General features: G+C 39.7%; 1 protein-coding gene across 6 annotated transcripts in view; it reads left to right on the top strand.

Annotated features, from left to right (window-relative positions):
• Positions 1-16219, top strand: part of COL24A1 (collagen type XXIV alpha 1 chain) — a 152400-nt gene that overhangs the window by 8558 nt on the left and 127623 nt on the right. For all 6 annotated transcript variants that reach the window (XM_069789138.1, XM_069789140.1, XM_069789141.1 and 3 more), the window contains exons 3-4: positions 5054-6354; positions 14362-14415. In XM_069789138.1, coding sequence (XP_069645239.1) covers positions 5054-6354; positions 14362-14415 — 1355 coding nt within the window. The remainder of the gene's footprint in view (positions 1-5053; positions 6355-14361; positions 14416-16219) is intronic.

Below are 16219 nucleotides of genomic sequence, written 5' to 3'. Positions count from 1 at the left end.
TTTTTTTTTTAATTACTCAACATCATTTCTAGATAGGTGTATGAGAAGCCTTACTGAATGAGAACGCCCCTTTATCCCCTGTGCACAGATGCCATACATAACTTCATTTTCTTTAAGTGCTTGCTTGGGATGGAAATGATGCATTGAACCTTCGTGCAACTTCCTGTCCATGCGTTAATTTGGTCCCTCATGCACTTGCACAGTGTGTGAACAAGGTTGCAAAAAGTAGTTCAGAGAACAGCAGAGTGAGGAAACCTCCTCAAAAAAAAGAGCAGCTCAAGTGTATCCTTCAGTCTCAGTATATAATCTGCAGAGCTAGCACTATTCCATTTGCAGTGCTTAGAGTTTGTCCAGGAAGAGGATTGTCTGCCCATTAGGAATATGTTAACACTTAAGTTGTTATTAAAACTTTCTTGGCAGTTGTCTTTTGAAAAAAGAGTGTTCCGCCAAATATGAAGATGCTAGCTAGGGTGATTAACATTCCTTCTCTCCTGAGCTGATGGGACAGCCTGTGCATGCTTTACCTGAGAAGCTGTGCCTTGTTCATTTTAGTAGGCTACTATAAATTGTGTTCAGTGAAATATATGTAAAGATACAGTGTCAGCCTTTAGGAATAGTACTTCGAGTGCGGCTTAAGGACATACAGAATCGATTAATCTGGTTGGCTTTCCTATGCCAGTCACTCAGCTTGGTGTCCGGGAGAGCACTTGTTGCAGCCAGGTATCTTAATTTACCCAACTGCAGATGCAGCATCACCTAGGAAATGGGCAGCCTGATGAGTTATTACTCTCAGTTCTGGTGGAGCTGACTGATGAATGACCCTTGTCTTTCCCTTACCCATACTGGTAAAGGGAAAGCAAGTAATGTGTATACTAGGATTTCTGAAGTGGAGAGAGCACCCCAAATATCCTGCCTTCAGAGTAGTCATGAGTATGGAGGAATGTGGAAAATGAACAAGAGAGACTGAACAGAAGAGGGGTGTGGAACAATCAAGCAGCCAAATCCCCTCATCCCTCCCCAGTTCCTTTTTAGGATTTTTTTTTTGTGCTGCAAGAGGGTCAAAAGATTTTTTGCCAAAGCCCATGTTAGGTTTTCCCTCCCCTCATGATGCAGTAAGGTTGTGAATTTTTCAAGTCCTCCTAGAAGGTGGAAGGAAAGCACTTGACACCAAAACCCCAAAACAACTTTTTCTTCAAGAAAATGAGCTGTTACAATTTGGGGGACTAATGGGTTGAGTAAACAGTAAGTGAAGACAGATGTTGTGCAGACCTCAGTAAACAAAGAAAACTGGCTACTGATAGGTAAAAAAATAGTGGTTGTCATGCTGGGAGGAAGAGTTGAGAGGGTTGCCTGCTCCCAAAACCCTGTGTACTGCCAAGAGCTTCTGAAAGCCTTAAAATAAAATAAAAATACATGTTGGACCAGAAATGAAATGACGGGCCAAAAAAAGTTTGGAACAGCCTTTTGGCTTGACGGTGGGTTAATAGGCAGCAAGTCAGCAAGGAATAATTAGTTGATACTTAATCTTTTGCTGTCATTTTTCACACAGCATTTATTTGTGTTTAGCTTTCTTGGGACCTGTCATTGTTTGCAGAAATCTGTTTGCAGGATGTGGAGAATGTGTCTTATTTCTCATCATGCTCTCAGATGATTTTCCTTTTTTTTTTTTTAATAACTTTTAAACAATGTGCTGTTTTCAAATCACAACTGCCAAAATTTTGGCAATTTTGCTTGCAGCTTGAGATTTACTAGCAATATTCCTTGAATGTCCTTTTTTAATTGACTGTTTTAAGCCAGTTTAAGTTTTTTGTTTTATACTTTATACTACTTTGGACAGATCACATGCATTGTTATTTTTAAATACAAATATATAATTACAAATATATTAAAATACAAGTACTTGCCAAATATTTCAGGTCAGGATGTGATATTTAGGCACAACCTTAGGTTAGTTTATTAGCTATTCTTCTCTGTGAGGTCAGCTGGCCCAGCCAATGCACAGAAGTGCTGGAGCAGTGTTTCCAGCCTTGGGGTATTATTTGTGTGTGCAAGACCTCTGCGTTGCCCAGAGGACCTGTGTTTCTTCCTAGCTTTCACAAGGGCAATACAAGTACAGCTTTTTCCTCCATAACTACATGCAGACCACGCAGGACTGGGGTCCTGAGAAATTGTGGTGGTTTGTTAGCAGATGCGTTGTGCTTCGAAGCTCTACTATAACCTGACCCCTGTTATCAGTTTGACAGATAAAAATACAGCCATAGTAAATTAATTGCTCTGAGGCAAAACATCTTGAGAAATTGGCTTACTCATGACTTTCTGCAAAGATATGCTTTCTCCATACCCCTGTCTGCACTGGCTACCTGCCAGGATAATCTTGGCATGTCCGTGAATCTCAAACATGACTAGAAACACTACAAGGTGTATAATTAATTTTCAAGATGTACAGTGCATTCAGGTTGATGCTTTTGGTTCCAATTTATAAACCACTCTCAAGGAAATCTCAGGCTTTTTTCATAATTTACCACTGAAACTAAGCCAACATCTGTCTATTCTTAAAGTTTGCTATGAATACACTCAGTCAACAGAGAAAGGGAAGACTGGGAAAGGAGACCTTTTTTCCACTAAAAGAGTGAACATCCATTTGTTTCAGTTGCTCTTTCCTCTTAATAGAGCAGAGAATCCTTAACTTTCCTTGGTTACTCCAAATTTTTGTTATGCCATTTAATAGCTTTATTTAATTAATATAAGCACAATGTGAATAGTAAAAGTACCCTCAGCTAAATGCTGTGGCAAGTGCTAGTCTCTTCCCCATCAGGTTTATTAGATCAGTGCAATTGTTAGATACTACTAGTCATTTTTAATATAGGCAGTTCACTGAAGCTTAGGTCCAGCCAGTTGTTCCAGTTAGGGGAAAAAAAGATCATATAGTATGCTTCTGTGCAATCCTGTTTATGAAAACTACAATGTTCAGTTTCCCCTTGTGCAGAGAATTGGAAGAATTAGGTTAGAGGGATCTTGAACTCATGTGGTCCCACCTCCTGCTGAGATCAGGGTCAGTGTTGAAGTTAGTTCATGTCACTGGGTCCTGTCCAGTTGGGCTTTGTGTAATCTCCATTCTTGGAGATTTTCAATGTCTCTGGCCCCCTGGTCCAGCACTTAACCACTTCTGCGGTGAGAATGCTTTTTCTTTGTTTGGAACTGGAATTTCATGTGTTGCAGCTTGTGCCCATTACTTCTCAGCTTCTATGTTTTCCCTCTAACCCCAATTCAGGTAAGGGACAATTGTAATGAGGTTCCCCCAAACCTTCCCATCTCCAGGCCAAGCAAATGTAGCTCCTTCAGCCTTTTCTTATGTCGTGTGTGTTAGCCCCCAACCTTCTTGTCTGTTATTTCCATGATTGCGTTTTCTCTCAGTCTCTGCAGTACTTCTGTAGCACCTTTCACAAACACCCAGACAAGCAGTTTTACCAATCAATGCCATAAGTGCTCTCTTATTTTGTGACCCTACAGGAAGACTGCTGGGGATGTGTGGTTTAGCTCCTATTCAAGCCTTTGTAATGTTTCTGTTTCAGCTGCATCATAAGGGATCTAACAGTGTCTTTGAATTCATCCTGAAGCAAGAAGGTGTTTATGCACACAAACTCCATGCCTTAATCTGATTTAGGCAATACCAAATGAATTTGGTCATCTTTGACAGTTGATTTAGCCTTTAGGAGGAAAGTGGTTTTGATTTCTTACCCCAGGTCAGATGTGATTATCAGGAGGCTAGATAATTGTGTTCCTATACATTAGGTGAAGATATTTAGCCAGGTAAAAGATGGAGATACTGTAAGGTCCAGGCTAAGGAAAGGGCTAAAGCACAAAGCTCATGTTATATAAGACACTAGAGAATCCAACAGTGAAAACACCCCTGCCCGTTCCACCCTGTAGAAAGATCTCCTATCCAGACTTGATATGCCAAAGCCAAATCTATAGGACATAAATCAGTAGATTCTCTGCCTCCTGCTGTGGAGTGCACTCTTAATTCGCTATCTTGTCTGCATAGCTGCAGCCTTGCATTCTCTAGGAGGCCAGATGAGGCAGAAGATAGGACCGCTGCCCCTTGGGTCCTGAGCTTTTGCCTCTTTCCTTGCTCCTTGCCACTTCTGCTTCTGCCGAGTTCATGTCATCTGTGGCCCTAACAAGTAAACTGTGTGGAGGGAAAGGAGGTGGCAGCAGCATACTCTGTTGCATGTCCCCTTGGAAAGATACTTGTTTTCCTTTAGGCTGACTAACTTTGGCACAGATGTATACAATCAAGGGTGATCCCACTGGGAAAGCAATTGCCTTTGAAGCCAGCTCTGTAATGACCCAGGGCCTTGCTTGGTGGGAGGAGAGCTCCCTGGTGGAAGCACAGCAGTTCTTTCCAAGTACCAGTTGAATTACCTCTGCAGCACATAGTAGCTCCTCAGCAAGGCTTACCTTTTGTATTTTGCTTTGAGCCAGTGACTCTTTTGGTGCTCTGCTGAGGTGTTACTGTGTTATAAATAGCTTGTCCCTTCTTAAAAACAAAGCAACCCTCCCCTCAAATGCTTTCCTTTAAATTTTTCAGATAAAGAGGAAAAGCATGGTTTTATTGCAGAAGGCTTTTGTAGAAGAAAAAGTTAAAGGTTAAAAGAAAAAATTATCTGCTCAAAGAGTAGGCAGGATTAGCCAAATAACAAAGTGTGTTCATTGATTACTGTGAAAAGGTTGAAGACAGCAAAGGGGATTTTTCAGTTTCATAAATGGAGTAAGCTACAATGGACATTACGGGGGCCTTTCTGTGTGTTTGGGTTTTGGTTGGGTTTTTTTTCAATGGAAATTTTGTTCTGGCTTTAATTATATGTTCGATTTATGTAAAAGATTAGTGTAAGGCACACCAGGGATTTGGTGGCCTTGCCTTGCTGTGTGCAGTATATATGCTCTGGGAAGTACAGATTTGTTAAGATGTTGTGTGTACATTTGTTTATATGGATCTGAATTTGTGAGCTTGTAAACAAAATCAACAGTATGCCTTTATTTCTTCTTACAGCAATAGATGTTCTTCATCAACTAGGCCTTGTGAAAGATGTTCAACAGCCCTCAGAGACGACAGTGCCCTCGTCATCTCAGTTACCTTACGGTGTTCGTCTAACCGTATCAGGAATTGTACTAACTAGTGATGCAAAAATTGAGTTCCCCGTCATTCAAGTCATACCATCAAATCTAGGGCATCAGTTCACCATATTGGTTGGGTTGTACTCTTACAGAGTAAATAATGCTTTCCTTTTCAGTATTAGGAACAAAAGTAGACTGCAGTTTGGTGTCCAGCTGCTACCAAGAAAGGTAGTGGTGTACACTGGAGGGAAGCAGTCTGTATACTTTGATTATAGCGTTCACAATGAACAATGGCATTCATTTGCCATTGGCATTAGAGACAAGACTGTCTCAATATTTGCTGAGTGTGGAAAGAAGTACTATAGCAGGGAAGTACTTTCTGATGTGGAGACATTTGATTTGGATGGTTTGTTTACCCTGGGAAGGATGAACTCTCACTCTGTCAGCTTTGAAGGAGTTATATGTCAGCTAGATATTATTCCCTCTGCAGAAGCCTCTGCAAACTATTGTAAATATGTGAAACAGCAGTGTCGCCAGGCTGAAACATATCGATCTCTGCTAGGAGCTCCACGTGTGTCAGATGGGCTGGATATTTTTTCAAAGATGATGATTGATGAGAAAAAACAGTCGGAAGGCATATCAGCTTATAGAAGGAAAGAAGCATCAAACATTCCTGTTACCAGTGTTGCTCAGATTCACTTTCTACCAGAATATTTTGAGTCAAGAAATGTCTCTGCATCAGAGTTTGCAGAGGCTGAATCTCTGTTGCTGGAAGCCTGGCCTGAAACAGAACTCCAGGAGAATGTCAGTCTGCCTCTTCATCAGCAGGAGATGAGCAAAAAGAGAAACATCACTAAAAACCCCACAGGATCATATCCAAATACTTTAGATAATACCACAGAAGATGCAGGCAGACAAAGTGAGCCTTTTCTGATCTCCCCTGTAAAACAGAGTAAAGCTAAAAGCAAGGGAATGGACAAAGCAAAACAGCATTTAGATGAACCAAACAATAAGCAGCAAATCTTCAACACAACCCTGTACAGTTTGCCTGCTGACCTCTCTCTGGATATTCAGCTCAGTCCAGGGCAGGAAGGTGCATTTGATGCTGATGAGACTTATCACATGGAAAACGGTTATGAAATTGGTATTAATAATTATGCTTATGACTATGAAGATCTTGACAAAATGTTTGAAATGGGAAGTGTCAGAGGTCCAAAGGGGGAAACCGGACCTCCTGTAAGTTATCTTTACTACTCTTTTTTACTGTAATGCAGCAACATACATTTAACAGAGGCTTTGAAAGAAACCTCACAAAGCATGCCAAAACTGTGACTGCAACTTCTCCCGGCTGTACTGTACAAATGTTTGTCTGCGTTAAGTATGTCTCTTTCCCGCATGTGATTTTGGTGTAAGTGTTGTATATTTTTATTTACTGGCAGAATACGAAGACATTCAAGACATTCACATTCTGGTGAAGTGGTAGGCAACCCAGACTTTAAAATTTGAAGTGCAGCCAGGTGTTTGTAACTGCTAATTATGGAGACTGCTTGCTTAATAAAATTACAGGATAAATTTATACAGTACACAAATGTAGACACTGATCCATGGAAAGAACAACCAGGCTGTTTGGAAGACTGACATAGTTGAGCAATGCTATCAAAATTCATAACTGTAGAAAGAGACCAGTTGCAGAATCTAGCCTGGTAAAACCATTCGTAACCCAAGGTTATGGGGTCATGCAAACCTGCATGTAAAATGATTTTTAGAACAGTCTTACAAGACTGTGGCATTTTTTCAGTTTGCAGGGTAAGTGATGCCTGAAACAACTGCAAATGCACAGTAGTGCTTTTAATAGAAACCCATTTGTCCTTCTTATTGTGTGCACAAGGCTCAAACTTTTAAATATGTAAAAATGGGAGCAATATATATGAAGCTACAGACAAGAAAGAACAGCAGTTCCTGCTTAGCCTGGGAAATATGATAGTTAGTGCTTGTTTGAGTTTTTGGTTAACTTTTTTAAACCATAGCATGGAGTGGATAATTCCACTTGCTCTTTTTTTTTTTTTTTGTGTGTGTGTGCATTTGTGTGGTTATTACTGGAAAGCAATTTGATATATGTTAAGCAGCTCCTAACATACGTTTGAATGTACCCATAAATTTATTGCATGTATTCTTTCAGCACTGAAATATTTTTTTCTTAAGGTAGTCAGCAACTGAAAACCTATTTAAAAGTTCACTTTTTGCTCTAAACAGGATCCAGATGCAAAGGGATTGTTACACAGTTGAAAAATGTGTTAACAAGTAATTCATGTTAGTCCAGGGGTGTTCTTGCTTAATCTCTTTTGAATGTGAAATCAGTCTTTTTTTCTCTTTTTGTTCCTTATGATAGTATTTATGGGGACATATCACTAAATATGTAGCTGTTATCAACATGATGTCAATTTCCATTTGTGGAGCTTAGGATGTTTAGTAACTACTAATGGAAGTTTTTAATTTTAGCACATAGCTTGTACATTGTGATTTCAGTTAGTTACAGCCAAGAAAGTTAAATCGATTCTTTTTTACATGGCACACAAATGGTTGCTGATAATGCTGTTGGTTGTTTGCATTACTAAGAAACACCAAGCAAATGCTCTGGGTTTTTTTCTAGACACAGACACTATACATACAGTGTCAAAGATGATAGCTGATTTGGAGAGTTCAAAGATGTCTCTGTTACCATTTTCTATGCCTGTCTTACAGACTGGGGACACAGAAGTTTGTATCATCCAGGAAGGCTGTTGGAACAGACCTTATGTTTGGTATAGTCTGTAGCAATCAATATGGTGCATTTGTGCTGAAGTGTTTTGCTGGGTCAGGATTTAAATAACATGCCCAAGGTCTTAGAGATCTGTGGCAGAGCTGGGGAGTTAATCTAGACCTTTGTGAGCACTAGTTTGGCTGAAAGGGCCAGCAGCACCCGCTGGAACAGAGGCAAAGCTAAAGCACTGTGCTGCCAGAGGGGTTGATGCCAAAGGGAGAGGAGGCCTCTGCGTGGCCTTGTTCATGCAAGCTTTTGTAAAGAATTGTGCTTCATGGAGGTTGCACGGTACCTGCTGCTGTTGTTGGCCTCAGACTTGAAGAGGTGATCTTGATTTGCTTTCTCAGTCTAGTACACCCATGTAGAGAAGATCAGAGATAATCCAGCTTTTATATGTGTGGCTCTAACACTTTAATACATAAGTACCCACAGAGTCGTATCAATGGGGAGCCTAAAAAAGCAACATTGAAGAACTTGCAAACTTCCCTCGCAGCAAAAAATCCTGATGAGGCATGAAAGCCCCCCCCCCCTTTTTTTTCTTCTTTGTTATGTTGTGGTTGGTTTGAATCTTCTTTCAAGAGCTCAACACAGAAATAACGTTCGTTCTATTGGAGTTGACAGGCAAGAACTAGCTTTTGTGGTTCTTAAACTCCTCAGCTTCATTTTAGCTTTTAATCATCTACCAGAACTGATTCTTGCCTTGTATAATTAGGCCCCTTGTATTCCATGATCCCACAGCTGTGGAATTCACCCACTGCTGCAAAGCAGGGCTCCAGAATTCAGGCTTTCATTTGTGGATAGCGTATGGAAAAGGGCACCTATTTCTTCAAAGCTATTAACACCCTGATTAAAATTCTATCAGTTACAATGACCAAAATCCCCTACAAAAATATAAAGTGAGTTTAAAGTGGAACAGTGTGGTCTCCTTAACCACTGGTTTAGAGGGAGGAAGCTGCTCTGTTCATCTGATTGAGCCACTCCTTTCTGTGTTGCAGATGGTGTTGGCACTGTATAAAGATTAAAAAAAAAAAAAAAAATTGTGTGTATTTTTAACTGTTTAACTTTCAAACTGATATTCTTCACTGTGCAGTCCTGAAGCAGTTTGTAGTAATGTGATACATAGTCCCACACTGGTAGAAGGAGGGGTTGATGTGAGCTGAAGAGCTGATTTAGGTTACTTGCTGGTAGGTAATTGCATCTGCATGCCTATGTGCACTGGATTTGGCTTCCCCTAAGAAATGATCTAGGAATTAGTTTCCTCTATTGGAAAAGCTTTCTGGATTATGAAGACACTCAGCCAGGAGGAGAAATAGTAGAAGGCCAAACGGTGGTGTTCCTTAGTCTATCTGGCTGGTAAGGAGAAGCAGTCTGGAGTTATTGCCAGGAGGAATTGGAAATGCAAGCCCTGCATTACGCAGAATTGAGTCCTGGATGGGATGGTGTTATTCCAACCAAGAGGTGTGAGAGTGAGAACCCTGAGAGGGCAGTTCAGACATCCTAAATGTGGTGCTAAATAAACTGCAGTAAGGGTAGCGTCAGCTACCCGTTCACTCTTAGCATATTTCACTTACTTTACTTTTAGCTACCCTTTCACACGTTAGCTTATTTTAGTCTTAGCGTGTTTCTCAGTTGAACAAAATTGCTTGCTGAGGCTCTCCCCTGCCACAGGGGATATATTGGGCAGTTAATCACTTTCATGCATTTTAGCTCTGCAGGTAACCCTCATGTTTCCCTGCCCAGGCTGAGAAATCAATCTCAGTATCTGCTGATTCAGATAAAAACTTAAGATTCTTGCTGGTTTAGTTTTAGTAGCAAAAAGATAATGTTAGTCTTAAATATTTAAACATTTAATTCACCTGAAACTGATGCAGTTTCCCTATCTTCTGCGCAACAATATTGAAAAGCCTTAAACCATAAACCAAAGCCATATATATCCCCTGATGTTGATGACATTGCTTTGGCTGTTGTAGGAATTCTTGACGGAAAAAAAAAGACTTCCACAGCTGTAAGGAAAGGAGGTTAATCATACACAAATGATTGCCTGCTCTAGGGTATTTGGAAAGAGAAGTGTGTGGTTTTCTATCGTTTCCAGTGAAATGCAAATGAAGCAAGAAGAAAAAATAGGTGGACATTCATGTTTGGTAGGATCCTTGTTGCGCAAAATTAAATTGGTATCTGTATGAGGTAATATGCTTTAAAAAGGTGGACAAATTCCAGGTGGTCTAAAACTGATGGGATGAAACTTAGTAAAATAGTACAGAAAATAAAAGTAAAATAGAGGATGGGGCAGTGATTGGTTAGGCAGTCAGATGAGGGTGATAGAGTGATGTTGTAGTGCACTAGAGAATAAACGCATCTTGCCACTGTGATGCTTGATACATTACGAGGAGTGGCAACTATCAGAGACAGGCTATTTTTCTACTGGTTTGGGTATGCTGAGGCTGCAGTTTGAAGAAGTGTCCTCAGTTTTGGATGATGAGCTTTGAAAAGGATGTAGACAGACTGGAAGGATTGCAGAAGGTTACAGTAACAGTGGCGCAGTTATAGAAAATATGATTCTGAGCAAAGGTTAAAACAAAAGAGTGTTTAGTAAAGTAAGGGACAAATGTTGCAGTTCTGCAAAGGGTGAGTTAATACTTCATAGAAGGTGTGGCAAGATACAAAATTTTAGGTGGGACATAAAGAAAACATAGCTAATCAGAGTGATACCTGCACAACAGAAGAAGTTATATTAGCAATGTTAGAAGTGGAATTTCCTTTCATGGAGAGTGTTTTAGACTAGGTTTGGAGCCTGATGTTTCTGTTTACTTCCCTGCTGTATGTCAGGTATTTTGGTGATGGTGTGCAGAAAGGTTCATGGTTTTTTTGTTTTACTGAAGGACTACCTGCCTTAGGTATTTGATGGATCAAGCATTATGTTTCTTTAACTTAGTCTTTTAAAAGTGTTTGAGGTGAGCTGAGGTTGAGTGGTTGGGGTGTAGTCAAACATCTTTTAAAGAGAAACTTCATAGTTGTTTTGCAAGAGAAACTTTAGTGAATATGATTTAGGTATTGAATGGCAACAGGATCAGCATATGCCTGTGCAGAAGGTTTAACTACTTCATGCAGCATTTACAGCTGTGCATCTGAAATCTTAGTGGCTTCTTGTATGTAATTGAAATGCTTCCATTACCTCTGGCATAGGGCAAGTTTAAAACACATGCATCCATAAAAGGGCTTCAGTATCCTAGAAAATGTCTGTGAACGTTCACCATTACATTCATCCCAATGACCATTTGAAAGGTGGTGGAAATTTCTGGAAGAGTAACATCTACTTTTATTATTTCAGGATTAAGCCATAATTATTTGGAACTTGAGCTTCTCCCTTCAATAGCTAAATAAATTTTTTACAATTCCAAGGACAATAAGTTGTGGTACCTTTCTTAAGGTACCTATGATCTCTTTTGAGCAAACTGATCTTACTAAATAAATAAATTTTAAATTTGCGTCAGTAATATTTATACAAAGTCACTGGGGGTTTTTTGGTGGTGGTTAAAATGTGAAATGCAAAAAAAACACATTAACACTTTTAATTGCTTCAGGTTTGTTTAATTACTGTTTCCAGTAGTTGGAGGAAGAGCTATTCAAACAAATGACTAATTCCTTGGTTTAAGGAGATTGGCTCACTCTCAGATGTTGAATTCTGTGGCTTACATGGATGCTTAAGAGGCATAAAAGGTTCCTAGCTAGTATGAAAACAGTCATGCTGGTTTGAAGTTGTAGTTGCTTTCACAGGTTGAAGAAGTACATAGAGTGGACTAACTTCTTACAACTAGTTGGAAAAACGTTTTCAGGAAGATTTGCATGTCTAAGTCTGCTGTCAGCAGTGCTGTTGCTTGAGTTGCAGGGAGGAGTCTGAGCTGGAGGTTAAGGAGTAACATACACTGGTTCAGGAGAGTCCTTGTTAAAACTTCAATCAAACACCTGGATTGCTGGTGCTAATTGCTTATTACTGTTTACCAGAGACTTCATCTACAGTGGTTGACTTTGTTTTAGAAAGCTTGAGAAAGCATTATTCATCTCTGGCTGCATAGTTCAAAATATATTTTATTGCTTCTTTTAGGGGTTGCTGAGGGCTTGGTCGTATTTTCTTCTTTTTGTGTTTTTTATATTGAGAGATAATTACTTATGAATTAGTGTAATCAAAGTGAGGGGAGTTTGGGGGTTTTGGTTTCTTGTTTTGTGGGTTTTTTTGTTGGGTGGGGTTTTTTGGTGGGTTTTTTTTTTTAATTATTATTCCAAAGGAAACGGGTACTATTTAAAAAAAATTAAAAAGTCACATAGGGAAAAATGTTCTCACTGCCCTCATTCAATAAATCAGCAGCAAAGATCAGGGATTTTAATAAATACTCATTAAGATTTCTACTAGGAAAATTGGGGTTTGGCTATTAACGTATTTTTAAGGAAATGTAGAAAGCATCTGAAACAGGGATATAGAAGAACTTTGTACCACAAATCACAAAAGAATGCACACTAGTTGCAATGATTTTACTTAATAAAAACTATAATATGTTTCCCCTTGTAGTCCCAGGATAATTTTCTAAGCAAAGTGCATCTCTGAACGTAGAATTTGAGAGGACATATTAGAAAGCATACTGCTTCAGCAGTGGCAGCGTAGGAGTGCTCTGTGCTGCTTCAGGTACGTTTTTAGACCTGGACAAGAATGCCAGGTCAAGAGCTTTCCATGTGTCAGCCACATTTTTTTTTTTTGTTAATAAACACAGGGTCTTTTTACTTTAGAAAAATATGAGGATGCTAGTGTGCATTTATGCAATCAGGGTGAATAGTGAGCCTCCCATGATAAAAGTATGACAAGTTACAGTTTGACCTAAAGACCAGGACTGTTACACAGATTTGTCTTCTAAATTACACAGAGAGGGAAGCGCAGGGTATGGGTTTCAGCATGACTTAATGCAGTATGTATTGACATACAAATATTCCCAACTATAGCCAGGCAGTTGCACTACAGTTAGACTCCTAAGATTATAATGATTAATTGGAGAGGAAAATCTTTTTTTTTTCCTCAGAACATTTTTCCCAAAATTGTCCAAAGTGGTCTGTATTTTGGCCAAATGAATATAATTGGCTTGACAATGCCTAAAGTTCGTAATCAGCACTGTCTTCTGTGCTAGTGAAGTTATCTTTCCAAGGAAAAAGAAATAGCACTTCCACAAAACTTTAGGTTTTTAAAAATGCAACTTTTGTCTTAATGATTCATTGGTTGCTGATAAAACCCCAAAGGGTGTTTGTCTTTTTTTTCCTTCCCTTGCTCCCCCCTCGCTCCCCTCTCTTTTTCGCAAAGCCTGCGAGTTGGCCATTTCAGCCACTGTAGTTGCCCTTCTGATTTCCCTGGTATCCCTGCCAGCTTTCAGCAGTGTTGTTTGGTGATGGGCAGTATGATACTCAGTGTTTTGCCTAGTGCCTCAGCTGAGAGGCTGTAGTATATACAGAACATAGGAGTGCTATCTATCATCGACTGACCTCCTTCATGAGGTCTGACTTTCTTGATGCCCATCTTTTCTTGTGGTGGGAGTACTTGGTTTCTTTTAAAGCTGGGACTTCCCGCGCTGACATTTGGATGCAGCTGAATTCACCCTTAAGACTAGCCCATGCCTCCTTAGGACTCATGATAGATGAAATATTATAAATCAGTGCAGATTTTAGTCTAGATCTCTCATTCGTATTTAAGTACAATGAAGCAATCACATACAGAGAAGGAAAGGTTTCTATGGTCAAAACAACTAGATATACAGAGGGTGGTATGCTATCTAATATTCTTATAGTGACTAATAATCTGATTTATTTGCAAAAGATACATCTGGTTATATGCTAGCATTTAAAAAAAATCTGCATTTTCTTTAAAGAGAATGATATTCATTATATACAAGGACAAACATGCTACCAGTTATTCTTATCAGAAGCTTGTAATAGGAAACTGAACAACCATTTGTCCACATTTATTTTCTTCTGTTTCATGTCTGTCTTTTCTGCGAGGTAGTATCTCATTTTTTCAGTTACTCCTGACTTTTCTAAAATGTGTTTGGCATGCCAGCATGCTTATTCAAAAGGCTTAATTATTCTCTATTCTTTGTTTTGAAATACACTGCACTTGCTTGTTTCTAATTCTTGAATTGATCTCTTCTTCCTTTAATACAAATACACTTAAGTAGAAATTACTATCTAGATTGTAAGCTCCAATTCCTCTGACATAAGATACTTTCTAAACAGAAATCTGATTTAGAGCCAGATTAAAAACACACGTGCTTGTAGTTTGGGAATTGGTTTTCAAGTTGAGAAGGTCTGCATGAGCAGAAAGTCATCAGTTAGAACTGGTCTGATTCAGACTTGTGATACTGTCCTTGTATCAGGTTTTAGCCTCAATAGTTTTCATTTTCTATCACCAGGGTCCTCCAGGTCCTCCAGGTTTACCTGGTCCATCAGGAAAGAGAGGTCCTCGGGTGAGTAAAACGGCTATGTTGTTCTGTAGCTCTAGGCAGGTTGGCAATAATCAAACTGGAGTTTGCATCGTTTTGTTTTTCTCAACTTTATTCATATGCGTGGTGATTATGAAAGTGTATGATTCTTAACATTTGGCAGATAGATTAAAGTAAGGCAAAGCAAACAGGTTGGTTGTTTTTTGGTTGTTTTTTTCTGCTGTGAGCCTCCAGCATAGATAATTCCATGTATGGGTGCATACACAGAGCATTGTTTCATTTGTACCTAGCTTTTGCTGCTCGCAATATTAACTTTTAGTTTTTACATGCTGCTCCCATCTGCTGCAATCTAAGGTCATGTTAATTTGTTTTTGGAATGAGGGGGAGTGAGCAATGCATGTCACTGCCACAGAGGAGCAGGCGGTGGATACAAAATTAACCACTGCAAGACAGAGGGAGAAAAAAAAAAAAACCCACTCCCCAAAATCTGTTTTAGTCTCTTGTGTTACAGCAGCTTGATAAAAGGGGTGATAGATATCTGGGTAATTTGCCCGAGACATGAGCTACAGTAGCAAACATTGATTTATTTTGTGTGACTGAGTGCACCCCAACATGAGCAGGGACAGCAGCCTTGCCCTGTGCCAGGGGACAGAGCACAGGCTTTGCCACAGTGAGCAGAAACCTGTGCCCCAGCTGCTGAGAGCAAGGGGGAAGCCTGTGCCGCTGCAAGGACTAGTTGACAGGGCAAAAGAGGGTAAATCTGTGTTTGCACAATTGTGTACAAAAAAAATGCTTGAGGAGTCCCTGACGTCATAGTTGATTTGGGGGGTTTTAGGAGAAGGGCAGCTAGAGGGAACAGGTGAGGATTTGTGTATATGATTTTGGGCCATGGTATTTGGGTATGTAAGTGGTAATGGCTGGAGTGTACTTATCTAGGCAAATCACAAGTGGGAGATAAGGGCGTAGTTTATATGAAGGCTCAGCAGATGTGTGGGAGGAGTTTTGACTCAGCCTTTGAGGAACATTTAAACAAGCTGCTGCTCAATAATGTGTTGAACATCCTGTGCTTTGCTGGCTTTCAGAACTTGGTCTGACTGAGTAGGAAAGTGCACTGGTCAAAGGGGCTGAAAACCAAACTGATGCTTTAGAGCAGTTGGAGGCAAGGGAGTGGACGAGACACATTTAAAAGTATAAAATGAAAAATATTCCTTCAAAGCTATATCTTCCTGACTTCTTGGATCCTTTTTTCAAATTATCCTCCTACGTAAGAGCTGACAATTCTAACAACTTGGCTTTCTATGTTGCGTAGTGCCTCTGTTGAGGATACATCTGGCATCAGAGGCAGGATCCCACATACTCAAGCAGATCCTCACAATTGGGAGCCTGTCTTTGGTTTAGAGGAGGCTGCCCATATGTTTAAAGCCATGCCTGTCAGTGAGATCTCTCTTGCTCAGTTGTTGTTTGTTTGGGTTTTTTTTCCTGCAGGTCTTTTTTACAGGTATAGAGTACTTAAGAGCACAGTGCTCTACCGTGTGAGTTTTCTGGATTAATTATTGAGTAGGACACGCATTCCAATGTGAAGAGACAGCTTACAGTAGCATGTCTGGTAAAGTATGGAAAAGGCTGAGATGAATATTTACCAGTAGTTCTGAGTTTAAAATACACATTTATATGGGCCAAGAAAGTCTATAAAACTATTTGATAAGAGAAATAAATGTTTTTGAAACGTCAGTGCTCTTTAATTTGTGCAACACTGATAAATTCAAGCAAGTACAGCTAGTAAAGATACACGGTATGATAGATGAGTTTTTTGAGCCAAAAAGCACAT

Source organism: Haliaeetus albicilla, chromosome 8 (assembly GCF_947461875.1).
Source record: "Haliaeetus albicilla chromosome 8, bHalAlb1.1, whole genome shotgun sequence".
NCBI lineage: Eukaryota > Metazoa > Chordata > Aves > Accipitriformes > Accipitridae > Haliaeetus > Haliaeetus albicilla.
The sequence above is the reverse complement of the archived record's forward strand: the minus strand, read 5'-3'. Positions and strand labels throughout refer to the sequence as shown.